The 14,296-nt window shown below is 37.1% G+C and overlaps 1 protein-coding gene across 1 annotated transcript in view; it reads right to left on the reverse strand.

Moving 5' to 3' along the window:
* Nucleotides 1-14,296, reverse strand: part of LOC121368924 (fibroblast growth factor receptor 4-like) — a 53,030-nt gene that overhangs the window by 13,141 nt on the left and 25,593 nt on the right. The window contains exons 8-9 of the mRNA XM_041493684.1: nt 1,955-2,077; nt 374-582 (exon numbers count right to left, since the gene is read on the reverse strand). Of these exons, the coding sequence (XP_041349618.1) occupies nt 374-582; nt 1,955-2,077 (332 nt within the window). The remainder of the gene's footprint in view (nt 1-373; nt 583-1,954; nt 2,078-14,296) is intronic.

A 14,296-nucleotide genomic window follows, 5' to 3' on the forward strand; every position in this document is an offset into this window, starting at 1 on the left:
TATTCGATATGAGACATACGTTCTGTATCGGTTGTTTATATTCGATATTAGACAAATATTCCCTAACGGTTGTTTATACTGGATATCAGACAAACGTTTGGGACAGAGCTCTTGCCCAAGGTGTGTGCAGGCTTGATTGCCTTTTATGGACTTGTGTATTTTCCCATCCAAACCTGTGCTCCGCGACTGGTACATCAAATGACATGGTATGCACTTTCCTGTCTTGGAAAATGTACATAAAAGATATCTTGCTTCTTTATCTGTACTTTCCTCTTTCCTTTTCGTTGTTTTGACCAAATGCAGAAATAACCATGTTAGATATTTAACAGCCAAAGTATACAGTAAGATCAGTGAAACATACAGAAATACGTACAAATTGTTGGGGCAGCTGGGCGGCTGTGACAAGCGGTATCCACTCCTGTGTAACTCTGCTATCTGGTCGACGGGGATCCCGGGGTAGGGAGACCCGCCCAGCGTGGTTATCTCCCATAATAGAATGCCAAACGACCAGACGTCGCTCTTCGTGCTGTACTGTCCCCATAGTAACGCTTCCGGACTCAACCACTTGTAAGGTAGCTGACCCTGAAAAAAATAACAATTCAAAATGTTAAGTTGTTCCCCGGGAAAATAGTAAAAATTCTGGATGTAGGCCTATGCTTTTCAGTTTACTGAATTTATTAATACATTTAGACATGTAGACTCCTGTACAACATTCTAAACATGGTTGATTATATAAGGGGGAGTGTACTTGTAACTGTCCTTTCCTGAAAAATAATACAGGCCTACCAGAATAGAATCCCATAAAAAAACACATCAAGGATACCTTCCTCCTAGTTGCAATACACCAATAAATAATGATGAATGGCAGAATATGTAAGTAAGGAGTTTAACGCTAGTAATATAGTAGTTCGGAGAATTAACTAAGCAGGATTTCTGTGCTTCCACTGCTGAAAGATAATGGACAGAATTACAGTGATTTCGCAGGGCAGGTGTATTTTAATAAACACAAACAGGCTCACGCATATGCTAAATAGTCATACTTTGTTATGCATACATATCACGTTATGGCCACAGCTGCACGAACGTCTTTCATATAGTTAATTCATATCTGCATAATAATTTTCAACAGAATTTGAAAGACTTCCAATTTCTTATATTTTAATTTATCTGTTGTTATTTTTCACAAATTAATACTATGAATAGTGAAAATATAAATCTCAAATGACCTTGACCTCATGGAACAGAGGGGTGGGGGAAGTGTGCAGATACAAGACTCGCCCGAGAACACTCATACCAACAATGAAAACCATCCATTAAAGGATTCAACAGCTTAAAGACAATGGAAGGAATTTTAACCACATTTGAACAGTTCTAAATGACCGCGACCTTGTCCTGGGGTTATATGTATTAACACGTAGATGAACTCGTATAACACGTATTACAGTCATCATTTAAATGATAATTTAAGTCTGAAAGACAATTAGAAAACCTGTACATTAACTTGTAAAATTAAACACGCGTTCAAATGTTTATACAAAGTAACCAACAAAACAAAACAAAACACACACACACACACACACACACACACACACACACAAAGAAAAAAAATTCTACTCCGATTTAGAAAACAGAGGAACAGTTCGAACAGAATTCACAATAAATAACAAGATAAATATACGACTGTGTCAGGGGAAAACGTGGAGAAACGAAATAAAAAAAAGGACAGGAAGAAGAAGAGCAAATATTATTTCAGTTCATTACTTCTACGATTAGCATAACAGGAAGTAACTGTCACGCGCAGCCTTACGACTGTAACCGCCCCCAGTGTTCCGCTTCTGTCATCGCAACAAACACGTTAGACATAAATTGCTCGATATATCAAAAGCTAACTTGCTCGTAACCTGATTAAGAACTGAAAAACAATAGGCAAGCCTAGAGCAGAGAAAGGTCTCACTTTGGAAGCTCTGAAGTAGTAGCCGTTTTCGTACACATCTCTCGAAAGACCGAAGTCTGAGATCTTGGCCACCGGGCCGCTCGCTATGAGGATGTTCCTTGCTGCCAGGTCTCGGTGAATGCACTGAAAGAAAAATAAACAACAACATCAGGCTTGGTGCTTACAAAACGTTTAGATTCTGGACTCAAGACTCGAACAATCTGAGACTTTAACATCATGGCAACATGCAAATCATAAGCGTGTGACGACTTTAAGAAATTTGAGTTTATACTAATATTTTATAAGCACGGGCCCAGGACGTTTGTCCCATGTGGAAAAACAAGAATAATAAAATAATAATACAAAGAGCTTAGTTGCTACTACGCATGTAACAAAACTAAGTACTTAATTATTAAAAGCGCCTACCTAAACGACAAAACCACTGACGTATCCAAAATCACAACAAGGTATATAGTCTAAATGAATAGAAAGGAATATTTATGTAAAAACACCTCAGCACATTTCAGATCCGTGCCATTTGGTGTCTAATATATGGTTATTTCGACATTTTGGTCCACAGAGAGAAAGAGAGGATAAAATTAAAATGAAAGTTGTTTTCGTTAACGACTCTACTACAACGAGAAATAGCCCAATGGGCCCACCGACGGGCATCGATCCTAGACAGACCGCGCATCAAGTGAGCACGTTACCAGTGGGCTGCATCCCGCCCAGAGATATAGGAACCCCTCTATTAACATTTAGACTACTCCTAACGAGAAACCAGCTAGGGCTCACTTAATCACTTTCCTGTAGACAGGACAATACACGCCACGGCTTTGATATACCAGTCGTAACCCATCGTATCTCAGGCTGGCGCCCTACCACCGATCTACATTCTGCAAGCACAGTCTGAAGGACGTTTTGACAAGATCGCGATCGCCATTCCCCAGGATGACAGCTAATACTTATTTTTCCGTAGGAGTGTCACAACAGATGCCAATTTGACAAAACATAGTAAATCTATTTTTGCTAGTAAACGTGAATCTATAACTCAAGTACAATTCGTAATACTACTAACAGTACAACTAATAAAGTTTGAAGTACACATATTTCATCTTCTGTCGTCTTTAAAATGCTCCAATTAATCAAAATACGTAATGATGCAATGTTTTGAGTAAAATGTCGTACGATAGGTATACTGCTAGTCGCAGACGTAAATTTGGAGGCTGCATTTACAAACACTGTTTCAAGTCTTACACGCGTGTAACTACATACATTTACAAACCCTGTTCCAAGTCTTACACGCGTGTAACTACATACATTTACAAACCCTGTTCCAAGCCTTACACGCGTGTAACTACATACATTTACAAACCCTGTTCCAAGCCTTACACGCGTGTAACTACATACATTTACAAACCCTGTTCCAAGCCTTACACGCGTGTAACTACATACATTTACAAACCCTGTTCCAAGCCTTACACGCGAGTAACTACATACATTTACAAACCCTGTTCCAAGCCTTACACGCGTGTAACTACATACATTTACAAACCCTGTTCCAAGCCTTACACGCGTGTAACTACATACATTTACAAACCCTGTTCCAAGCCTTACACGCGTGTAACTACATACATTTACAAACCCTGTTCCAAGCCTTACACGCGTGTAACTACATACATTTACAAACCCTGTTCCAAGTCTTACACGCGTGTAACTACATACATTTACAAACCCTGTTCCAAGTCTTACACGCGTGTAACTACATACATTTACAAACCCTGTTCCAAGCCTTACACGCGTGTAACTACATACATTTAAAAACCCTGTTCCAAGCCTTACACGCGAGTAACTACATACATTTACAAACCCTGTTTCAAGTCTTACACGCGTGTAACTACATACATTTACAAACCCTGTTCTAAGTCTTACACGCGTGTAACTACATACATTTACAAACCCTGTTCCAAGTCTTACACGCGTGTAACTACATACATTTACAAACCCTGTTCCAAGTCTTACACGCGTGTAACTACATACATTTACAAACCCTGTTCCAAGTCTTACACGCGTATAACTACATACATTTACAATGCTTAAAGGGACATACCCTACTTTTTAAACACTAAGGCACATTTTTTACTATTAGAGCCGTTTTTAATAACTGAAATCATACTTTACTTAGATTGTATTGTTAGATTATCCATTTTCGTACATTCGAAGTGTTTTTTGTCATTCTGGTGTTTTTAATATCACAAAATGCATTTCTCATGTTTTTATAAACGCACGTGCGTCTGAGAAGTAAACGTTATGAAGTCGAGTTTTAGTCTATTTTTACCATTATTATTTCACCATTTCAAAGTCACAGACTCATGTTTCACTCAATTATAACTTTATCCAAATGTGTTACAGGTTTGTAGATTAACTAAACGTAGTGTTAATTTTCACGGGTTGAAATTAGGGTCTGTCCCTTTAATTAAACACCTGCGTTTAAAAAAAAACAGGCTTCGTAAATTCGGCCCACGATGGTTTGTAAAATTTGACTCCAGATTGGTTTCACAAATGTAAACCTGCGCAACTCAGAGCTCAGCGGACATTTCGAGTGTTTTGATGACAAACACTATTACTGTGATGATATCATGTTTATTGTTCTGTAATAAAACTAAATTGTTTCACACACAGATCATTAAAAGCTACAGTCTTTCCTAAAATAAAGTGAGGTCGTATTTCATAGAGGCGTCTGCTTTATGCAGGCATACTGTAACAACGTATGTCTAAGTGAAACCAGTTATGTGTAATCTGAACGTTTACTGAATAAAAACTAGCATAGAATAGAGCTCATTGGAATAAGTACAGCTGTGATGACATAAACTCATGAATTACTTTCAAGACAGTGATGATATCAGGTGTTCGGGATAGCAAAGCATATCCTGCCCCACCGGTGCCACCCGTCATGAGTATTGCCACCACACCTGTCAAGTCCGTCACTTCATCAAACACGATGAACAAATGAGCAAGAGTTTCACGAAAGAGATGAAAATGTGTGTTCAAAACAGGGAATATCATCAGCCATCATGGCCAGTGATGCATCTTATTTAGTAGATACAATGAAATCACCGTCACGTATAAGCAAACCCAAGTATGTACACGTGAAACACTGTACTGCTATGTGTTAGTAGGATCATTGTTGTTTCTAAGTGAACTCAGCCATGTCTAAACGAAATCACGGCTATGTCTATTATAGGTTTAAGTGAAACCAGTAACATCTAAAGTAACATCATTGTTGTTATGTCAAAGCAACATCACCGTTGTTTGTAATCAGTGCACACGAGAATTTTGTTTTAATTGTATAACTATGTGTGCGCATGTGCGGTAATGGTGGTCACTTTTTTCTGGGCTCCAGATTACCGGCCTCGGTGGCGTAGTGGTTAAGCCATCGGACTACAGGCTGGTAGGTACAGGGTTCGCAGCCCGGTACCGGCTCCAACCCAGAGCGAGTTCTTAAGGGCTCATTGGGTAGGTGTAAGGCCACTACACCCTCTTCTCTCTCACTAACCACTAACCAACTAACAACTAACCCACTGTCCTGGACAGACAGACCAGATAGCTGAGGTGTGTGCCCAGGACAGCGTGCTTGAACCTTAATTGGATATAAGCACGGAAATAAGTTGAAATGAATGAAATGGGCTCCAGATTATTTAATGAAAACTATGATGTACATATTGTTTTAAACTCAGATGTCGATTCCTAAGGATCATGGACCTGTAGGACATTCATACCTATGTAAGTGAAATAGTGCTGATCGTTTAAAAAAGTGACTATTAGATGAAATATGTGTCGAACCGAGTAGCACGCTAATGGTGGTCAGCTTTCTCGAATTCCTGAACTCCTGAACACTTATCAGAAACGACGTTGTATCTGTTTAATATACTCTTTTAGACAGAAATCATCATTTATTCTAAATGTGTGTTCACGTATATATTTAATTATTTATGTACATTGGTGTACATCGAACTGAGTACCATATAGTCGTCCGGCTGTGTCTTCAAACGTGAGCAGTGTTCGCTGCGCGTGTGAATCCTTGTAAGGCTGAATCCATGTAAGGCTGAAAGCAATATCTGAACTAGTGTTTCCTAAATAGACAACAAACGCTTCGCTATGGCCACAAGTGTATCGCGCAACTCTTAATGAAACGCGCGAGGTTATGTACGGTGACAATTTTGGAAAGTTCTCTATGGAGCAACTAGGTGTACTAATGACAAAAATGGACACCAGACTTTCACATATTGAAAGTTATGTTAGAAAAATTGACGATGTTCAGAATTCACTAAAGTAAATAACATCCAAGATTAGCACCCTTGAAGCTGATGCAAAGAAAATTTAAAACTCCAAAAAAGAGCTGGAAACGAGTGTTCAAGGTATGAGCAACCTTTACGATTCCGTTAAACAGTCATGTGACCAAAACAAAAATGACATTGCCCAGGTTAGGAGTTTATTCACCTCTACTGTTAAAGACAACCAGTCAATACAAAAAGATATTGAATCACGATGAACTTAAAGCTGCCATAACAGATCTACAATGTAGATCCATGAAATATAACTTAATTTTCTCTGGTTTGGCTGAAAACAGTAACGAGAACACGGAACGAGTATTGAGAGACTTTATCTATGACGAACTTGAAATTGATCACGAGGTTGACTTTGGCAATGTTCATAGATTTGGAAGACGTCGTAACGGTAACCCACGGCCTATTGTTGCTCGATTCGTATACAATAATGATCTAGTCTTGGTGAGAGACAGGGCTTACAGATTAAAAGGAAAGCCATACAGTATACACTAACAGTTTCCTGCTGCGGTGGAGGAACGTCGCAAAAAACTATACCCAGTCGCTAAGAGAGCCAGACAAGTTGGACATAAAACCAGAACGGTACGAGACAAGCTTTTTGTTGACGGCAAACTGTATGAAGAGTGTGGTCCGCCACATGCTGACCCGCGATCTTACCGAGATGTACTACAGGTACAGCCGACGCCTAACGGTAACAGAACGCAATCGACACGACGCAGTGAGCACAACGAACGTAATACTAGACCCGCTTCGAAACGTCAGCGAACTCCCTCCACTCCAAAATCGGACCATTCCCCTCCACACAGACCACAGGATGTTGACGAAAATGCTGAATAGGACAACGCGGGGGGGGGGGGGGGGGGGGGGGGGGGATCCACGAAATGTGACGTTTTAAAAATATGTGCGTGGAATATTCAACGCGGTGCAGCAGACAAAATCAAAAACATAGACTGCGTTAATCTATTTAATAACAGTGACATCGTGTTTCTATCGGAATGCTGGTTAAATGTGAACACCAATATAAGTCTTGAAGGTTATACCAGTGAGGTAGTGCCAAGGAAGAGGTGTCGAGGTGGTGGACTGGTATTACTATATAAAGAATATTTAAATGATAATATTGAAATTTTAAACATGGAACACGATAGCATACTTTGGATAAGATGTGATAAATCGCTGTTTGTTGACAATGTAGATAATTATTTATGTTTTGTATATTTAACCCCAGATCGAAGTGAGTTTTATACAGTATATGATTGTGACTTATTCCAAACATTGGAAGAAAATATTGAATATTTTAAAGATCAGGGGCTATTGTTATGGTATGCAAATAAATGGGCGATTTTAATGGGCGTGTTGGCCAAGAGAGTGATTTTATAGAAAATGATAAAGCATTCTTTGATGATATCGGCTGCGTTCCTAAGCTATTTGATTACGAGAGCGAGAGCGATATTTTACTGTAAAAGAAACTCGGAAGATGTGAAAGTAAACGCCATGGGACGATGTTTATTAAACATGTGTATAGCGTCTGGCGTAAGAATAGTAAACGGCAGGTCGGCTAGTGACTGCACCGGAAAAATCACATTCTATAACAAAAACGGAACAAGCTTAATAGATTATTGTATTGTAGATAAATATTCTTTAGATGTTATACACGATTTCTTTGTTGGGGATTTTAATATTTACTCTGATCATGCACCTATATTCATGTTATTAAGAAAACAAGATGGCGTAAATGAATCATCGTGTACTTGTAAAAGTGGTAACAAAACATATATATACGAGTGGAATACTGATAAAAAAGAAACAGCGCTTAACAATGTTACTTCTAGGCAAAACGAACTCAGTGCATGCATTGATGATCTTATTCTTAATAAAACTTCTGTTAATGAGTGCGTTAATAACTTGACAGTGATGCTCCACGATATGTTTGACGAGACCTGTAAGCGCGAAACGCGAACGGGTAACAACTGCTCAGTACACACAAACACACGCGATATTGTTCATGAACACAAGCCTTGGTTCAATGAGGAATGCACAAAGTTGTATAATAGGTACAGGTATACTCTCCGACAATTCAATTACAATCGTAGCCATCTGAATAGATTCAAATTATCAGAAGCTAAGAACAAATACAAGTTATTACAAAGGAAACTGCGTTCATTTTACCTGATGCAAGAAGGAAATATGATTGGTACTCTCAGGAAAAACAACCCCAAAGCATTTTACAAGAAATTTAATAAATCTAAAAAAAGGCATAACTGTAACATAACAATAGACGAATTTGTTAAATACTTCAAAGACCTCGTTGGTTCTAAGCAAGACGATAATACACAAGGAACGAACGATTGCACTGATCAAGATAATCAAGCCTTGTATGAAGAATTAGACAGTCGAATTACTGAACAAGAGATCCTATTTGCGTTAAGTAAAGTTAAATATAACAAAAGCCCCGGAATAGATGGTATATTATATGAGTTTTTCACGGAATGTAAAGATATAATGGTACCTATTCTCTGTAAACTTTTTAATGTTATTTTAGATTCGGGTATCTTTCCAGAGAACTGGTGCAACGGCACTATTATCCCCATATTTAAAAATGGTGATAAAAACGATGTAAACAATTATAGAGGTATTACTCTCATGAGACACTTAGCAAAATTGTTTACCTCAATTTTAAACAATAGATTACTGAATGTGAGTTCAACCTACAATATAATATCTGATGCCCAGTTTGGCTTCAGGCCTGGTTTCAGCACAGTTGACGCTATTTTTGCTTTACATAGCCTTACAACTCTTACGCTTGGCAATAAGAAAAGACTATATTGTGCCTTTATTGACTATAGTAAAGCATTTGATACTGTTGAACATAAGGCATTATGGCTAAAACATTATAAATTAGGATTAAATAGCAAGCTTGTAAATGTTGTAAAATCAATGTATGGTCAGATCAAATCATGTGTTAAATATCAGGGGGAAATATCTGAATCGTTCTGGTACAAATCTGGTCTAATTCAGGGAGAAGCCCTCTCGCCATTTTTATTTTCTTTATTTGTCAATGATTTAGAAATGGAACTGTTAAATACCACGGACCGTCTATACCAGTTAAATAGGCTTCACCTCTGTCTTCTAATGTACGCCGATGAAAGTGTTCTCTGAAAGTGTACATGAATTGCAGAGTATGTTAGACACTTTGTATATATACACAATTGAGTGGAATTTAAAAGTAAATATTAATAAAAGTAAAATCATAGTATTCAGAAAAGGTGGAAATGTGAAACCTGAAGAAAAGTGGACCTATCACGAACAAACTTTAGAAATTGTCGATAGTTTTAACTACCTGGGGGTCTGTCTTCATTATAATGGAAAATGTAACACCTCTCAGAAGGTAATATGCAACCAAGGTAGAAAAGCTATGGCTGCTTTATTTGCTAAAACTAGTAACTATTTTTTAAATGCAGAAACCTTACTATCATTGTTTGATACATATATTAGTAGTATTTTAACTTATGGGTGTGAAGTGTGGGGTTTTAACAAAGCAAACAGCCACGAGATTCTACATTTGCAATTTTGTAAACGTATTTTAGGCGTCAAACGGAGCACTACTAATATGATGGTGTATTATGAATTAGGCCTGTATATAAGTAGGAATATACGAATTGTAAAATATTGGATAAAGGGTTTGAATACAGATAACTGTATTTTAAAAGAGTGTTATACCGCCCTCTATGACGAGTGCATAAGAAAACCACATACCATCAACTGGGTTAGTGAAGTACGAGACCTCCTTCTCACTAATGGTTTTGGCCATATATGGTACAATCAAAATGTAGAAAATAGCAGAACATTTTTTATCATTATTCAAGCAGAGAATGACAGATCAATTTATTCAGGCTGTTTGCTGTATTTAATCATTCTCCAAAGTGTCTCCTATACAAATTCATTGTTAATAATTTTTGTCTACATCCTTACCTTCAGAAACCTATCGCCCTGAAATATAAACGTATTTTGAGTCAATTTAGACTTTCTGCACATATTCTCTCCATAGAAACGGGCAGATACCATCATATCGATAGAAGCAATAGGATATGTAGTCTCTGCAACATGAATGTACTAGAACACGAATATCACTTTGTTCTAGTTTGTCCGTTCTACTATACTATAAGAGATAAATATATTAAAACTTACTATTATAATAAACCATCGACTCTGAAATTAACACAACTACTGTCTCCACCGATAACTCAAGAGAGTTAATTAAACTGTGTAAATACTTGATAACTGCTACCACACATAGAACAGACAACCTTGATTTATGAGTATGTTTTTATTTATGTATTTATTTCATTACTGTATTTTACTATCGACTGTGATAACGTTTAATAGGTCTATCCTGTAGACCTCACCATTCCCCGCAATGTGTACAATGTATTATTTTATTGTAAATATGTTTGTATGCCTATAAAATGTATATTTTTTGGCAAATAATAAACTACTTAAATTAAAAAAAAAAAAAATAAAAATAATAATAAATATTTACTCTCTATTACAGATAACCTAAGCAGCAAAAGTCGTCTCCTAATGTGTTCCAGTTTCCCGTGCACGGACAGTTATTCCCAGACAAAACTAGTTATTTATGACAAAGGGCTGAAAGGGCTGACACGAGTCGAAAACAAGATTGAATTATCTCTTTAAGAGATATCCAGACATTGCATTTCCTTTAATATATAATATATATACGCAACAACAACAAAAAACCGCGAAGATAAATTTAGTGTTTGTTAATTTATTTAAAATAATTCAATTTTAATCCCATTAGTATTTTTTGTCTCTTAAAATTATTAATGTGTACTGAAATTATTAATGTCCTACTTTTACAGTTTACCGAATTTCTTTTATCATGAAAAGAAATATAGATTAAAATATATGCGATTTTTTTTTGTCCAGAATATTTTAGTGTTATATGCAATTATGCTGTCTGTCCACAATGCGGGTTAATGACTAGTTATTAGTACCCCCACCCCCCTCCCCCCAAATACAAAGACACACACACACACATACAGAAAGAGAGAGAAAGAGAGACGGGGGGGGGGGGTGAGGGAGAGGGGGAGAGAGACAGGGACAGAGACAGATAGACAGTCAGAAAGAGATAGAGACACGGATAGACAGAGAGAGAGAGAGAGAGAGAGAGAGAGAGAGAGAGAGAGAGAGAGAGAGAGAGAGAGAGAGAGAGAGAAACAGAAAAAGAAAGACAGAGAGATAAACAGAAAAAGAGAGACAGAGAGACACAGACAGAGAAAGATGTGTAGTTGCCACACGACTTAGAAGCTAGCACCTATAAACATGACAGCCGACGGTTTAACCCTACAGCACCGAGACCGCACAGCACAGCACAGCACAGCACAGGGACACTTCTTTCAGACCGCCTGTACAACAATCAGCAGCAATTAAACCTGACTTCAGTGGCCTGCTTACAGTAGGCAACCCCCGTCGACTAAATGCAGTATCATAGTCATGTATTAATCTATATACACGATGACTAAATAGTATGTGAACAACAAACAGGCACACATTTGAAATTAACCCAGTGTTGTACATATCGATATTGTATAATTGAACAAACTCATTACTATCGTATATAGTTTTTCAATGATGCTAAAACAACTGTCAGTTTGTTATTTATTACGCTATTTCACGTCAACAGCGCAAGGCATGACAAAAAAAACCGTGTACCAAGTATATGAAGGGAAACATTAAAAACCAACAATAAAAAAAACCTTTAGATGTCGGGAAGATGGGCATCATAAAGTAACGTTCGGAACAATTTGTTCTGAAGCGCGACTGTTGTCGGCAGGAGTTCCGATATCTAATCGAAGTTTTTGGTCTCGAAGACAAGGAAATAACAGACATGATAGAAAGGCTGTCATTGTACTGGTCACATTAATATAGCAACTACAACAACAACTGAACTGAACTGAATAGTGAGAGTGGAAATACAACATTAGAAATAGTTATTAAGTAGACGAAATTAAAAAAGTAAAGAGATATAATTACAAAACACCAAAATAAGTTAAATCGAATAAATATGGTTTCGCTCTCAACTTTCTAAAGCAACATAATAAAACAATACAGAATGAAACAATTTAACAATAATTTTGAACCCTGTATCAAATGTGTGTGATTACATAAACTGGCTGATTACATAAACAGAACAGAACAGAACTTTATTTCTCCCAGGCCGTTACACAACGGCATATGGGGAATATGAAATAACAATATTTGACAGTGACAAGATGGGTTTTACAGGAGATAAATATATATGTATACAGTACAATGCATGTATGTAATAAATTCACAATGTAATATGCAATGGTATTAACACAGCTATGTATGGTGTGGAACAATCATCATACTGCACATGCACAAAAATATACGCAAACACTCATACATATATACGTATACACATACACATACATACATACATATACATACACATGCATATACATACATATACGCATACAAACACACACATACATGTATATCTATACACACACACACACACACACACACACACACACACACACACACATACATATTCATAAACAAATAGATAACGGCAATAATGGATAGTGTATATATTTTCATTTGTAGGCAGCTGTAGTTTTAGGGTTTATGGAATTTGTTAATAATTTCTTTTATTAATTTGCATAGTTTCTTTATTATTAGTCATCAAACGCTTATATTTCACCATACTGGGTTTAATATAATAGTATGGCTTTAACAATGAGTGACGTAAATTTACGAAAAATGTGCAGGTGAATAAATAGTTAAATTCATCTCCTATGTCATTTGTATTACATAAGGTGCATGTTCTGTGTTCCACTGGGGTGTTGTTCCAGCGCCCTGTTTCAATAGGCATATAATGGTTGGAGGTTCTAAATTTTAGTAAAGTAGTCCAGGATTTTTGTGGTAATAGGATAAGATATTTCTCTAAACTAAGATTTTCTTTAAATATAGCGTACGTTTTACCTCTTGATGATGTAGATATATCACTATTCCATTTTTGTAGATATTGATCATTTTGTCTTAGCTTTACGTGGTCAAGAAGCAGCTTTATAGAAGAAAAGTTCTGTGTCAGCCAAATATCGGTCATACCCAAGTTATTGAATATATCTTCCACATATTCCATCCATTTATAGTTATATCCATTTAGAATTGAGTCGTGTGACATTAATTCGTGCAGCAGAAATGATGATTTCGTTCGTTTACCTGATACAATTCGGGCCCAGAAACATAATTCTTTGTTGAATAACCAGGTTAAGGGGTTTTCTTCCTAATTCTCCATATACTAGTAGCATGAAAAGTGGGGTACCGTTTTTCATGGGTAGGATATTCCTCAAGAACACACCACAAGCTGATTACATAAACACACCACAATTGACTGATTACATAAACACACCACAAGCAACTGATTACATAAACACACCACAAGCAACTGACTGATTACATAAGCACACCACAAGCAATCGACTGATTACATAAACACACCACAACTGACTGATTACATAATTACACCACAAGCAATTGACTGATTACATAAGCACACCACAACTGACTGATTACATAAGCACACCACAAGCAACTGACTGATTACATAAGCACACCACTACATGCTCTCGACTGTTTGTGTCTTAATGTTGACAAAACGAAGATAGTGGTTTTCAGAAAGGGTGGGTGCCGGTATGAGTATGAAAAATGGTATTACAATGATTTGTCACAATGGTAAATTTACGCATGCGATCAATATAATAACAGATCAGGAACAAAAAGCCATTTATTATCCATATGGTTCAACATAACCGAGTTAATAATAATCATACGAAGCACACGTGTAATAACAAGTGTAATGGCGTAATTTTGGAAAGCGACGTCATACCATGACGTTACTTCTCCAGTCCTAGCTCAGACTGTCCATTTGAAATATGACGTCATTTCGTCCCTTCCTTCTAGCCGTGGCTGA

This window comes from Gigantopelta aegis, chromosome 3 (genome assembly GCF_016097555.1).
Source record: "Gigantopelta aegis isolate Gae_Host chromosome 3, Gae_host_genome, whole genome shotgun sequence".
Lineage (NCBI taxonomy): Eukaryota > Metazoa > Mollusca > Gastropoda > Neomphalida > Peltospiridae > Gigantopelta > Gigantopelta aegis.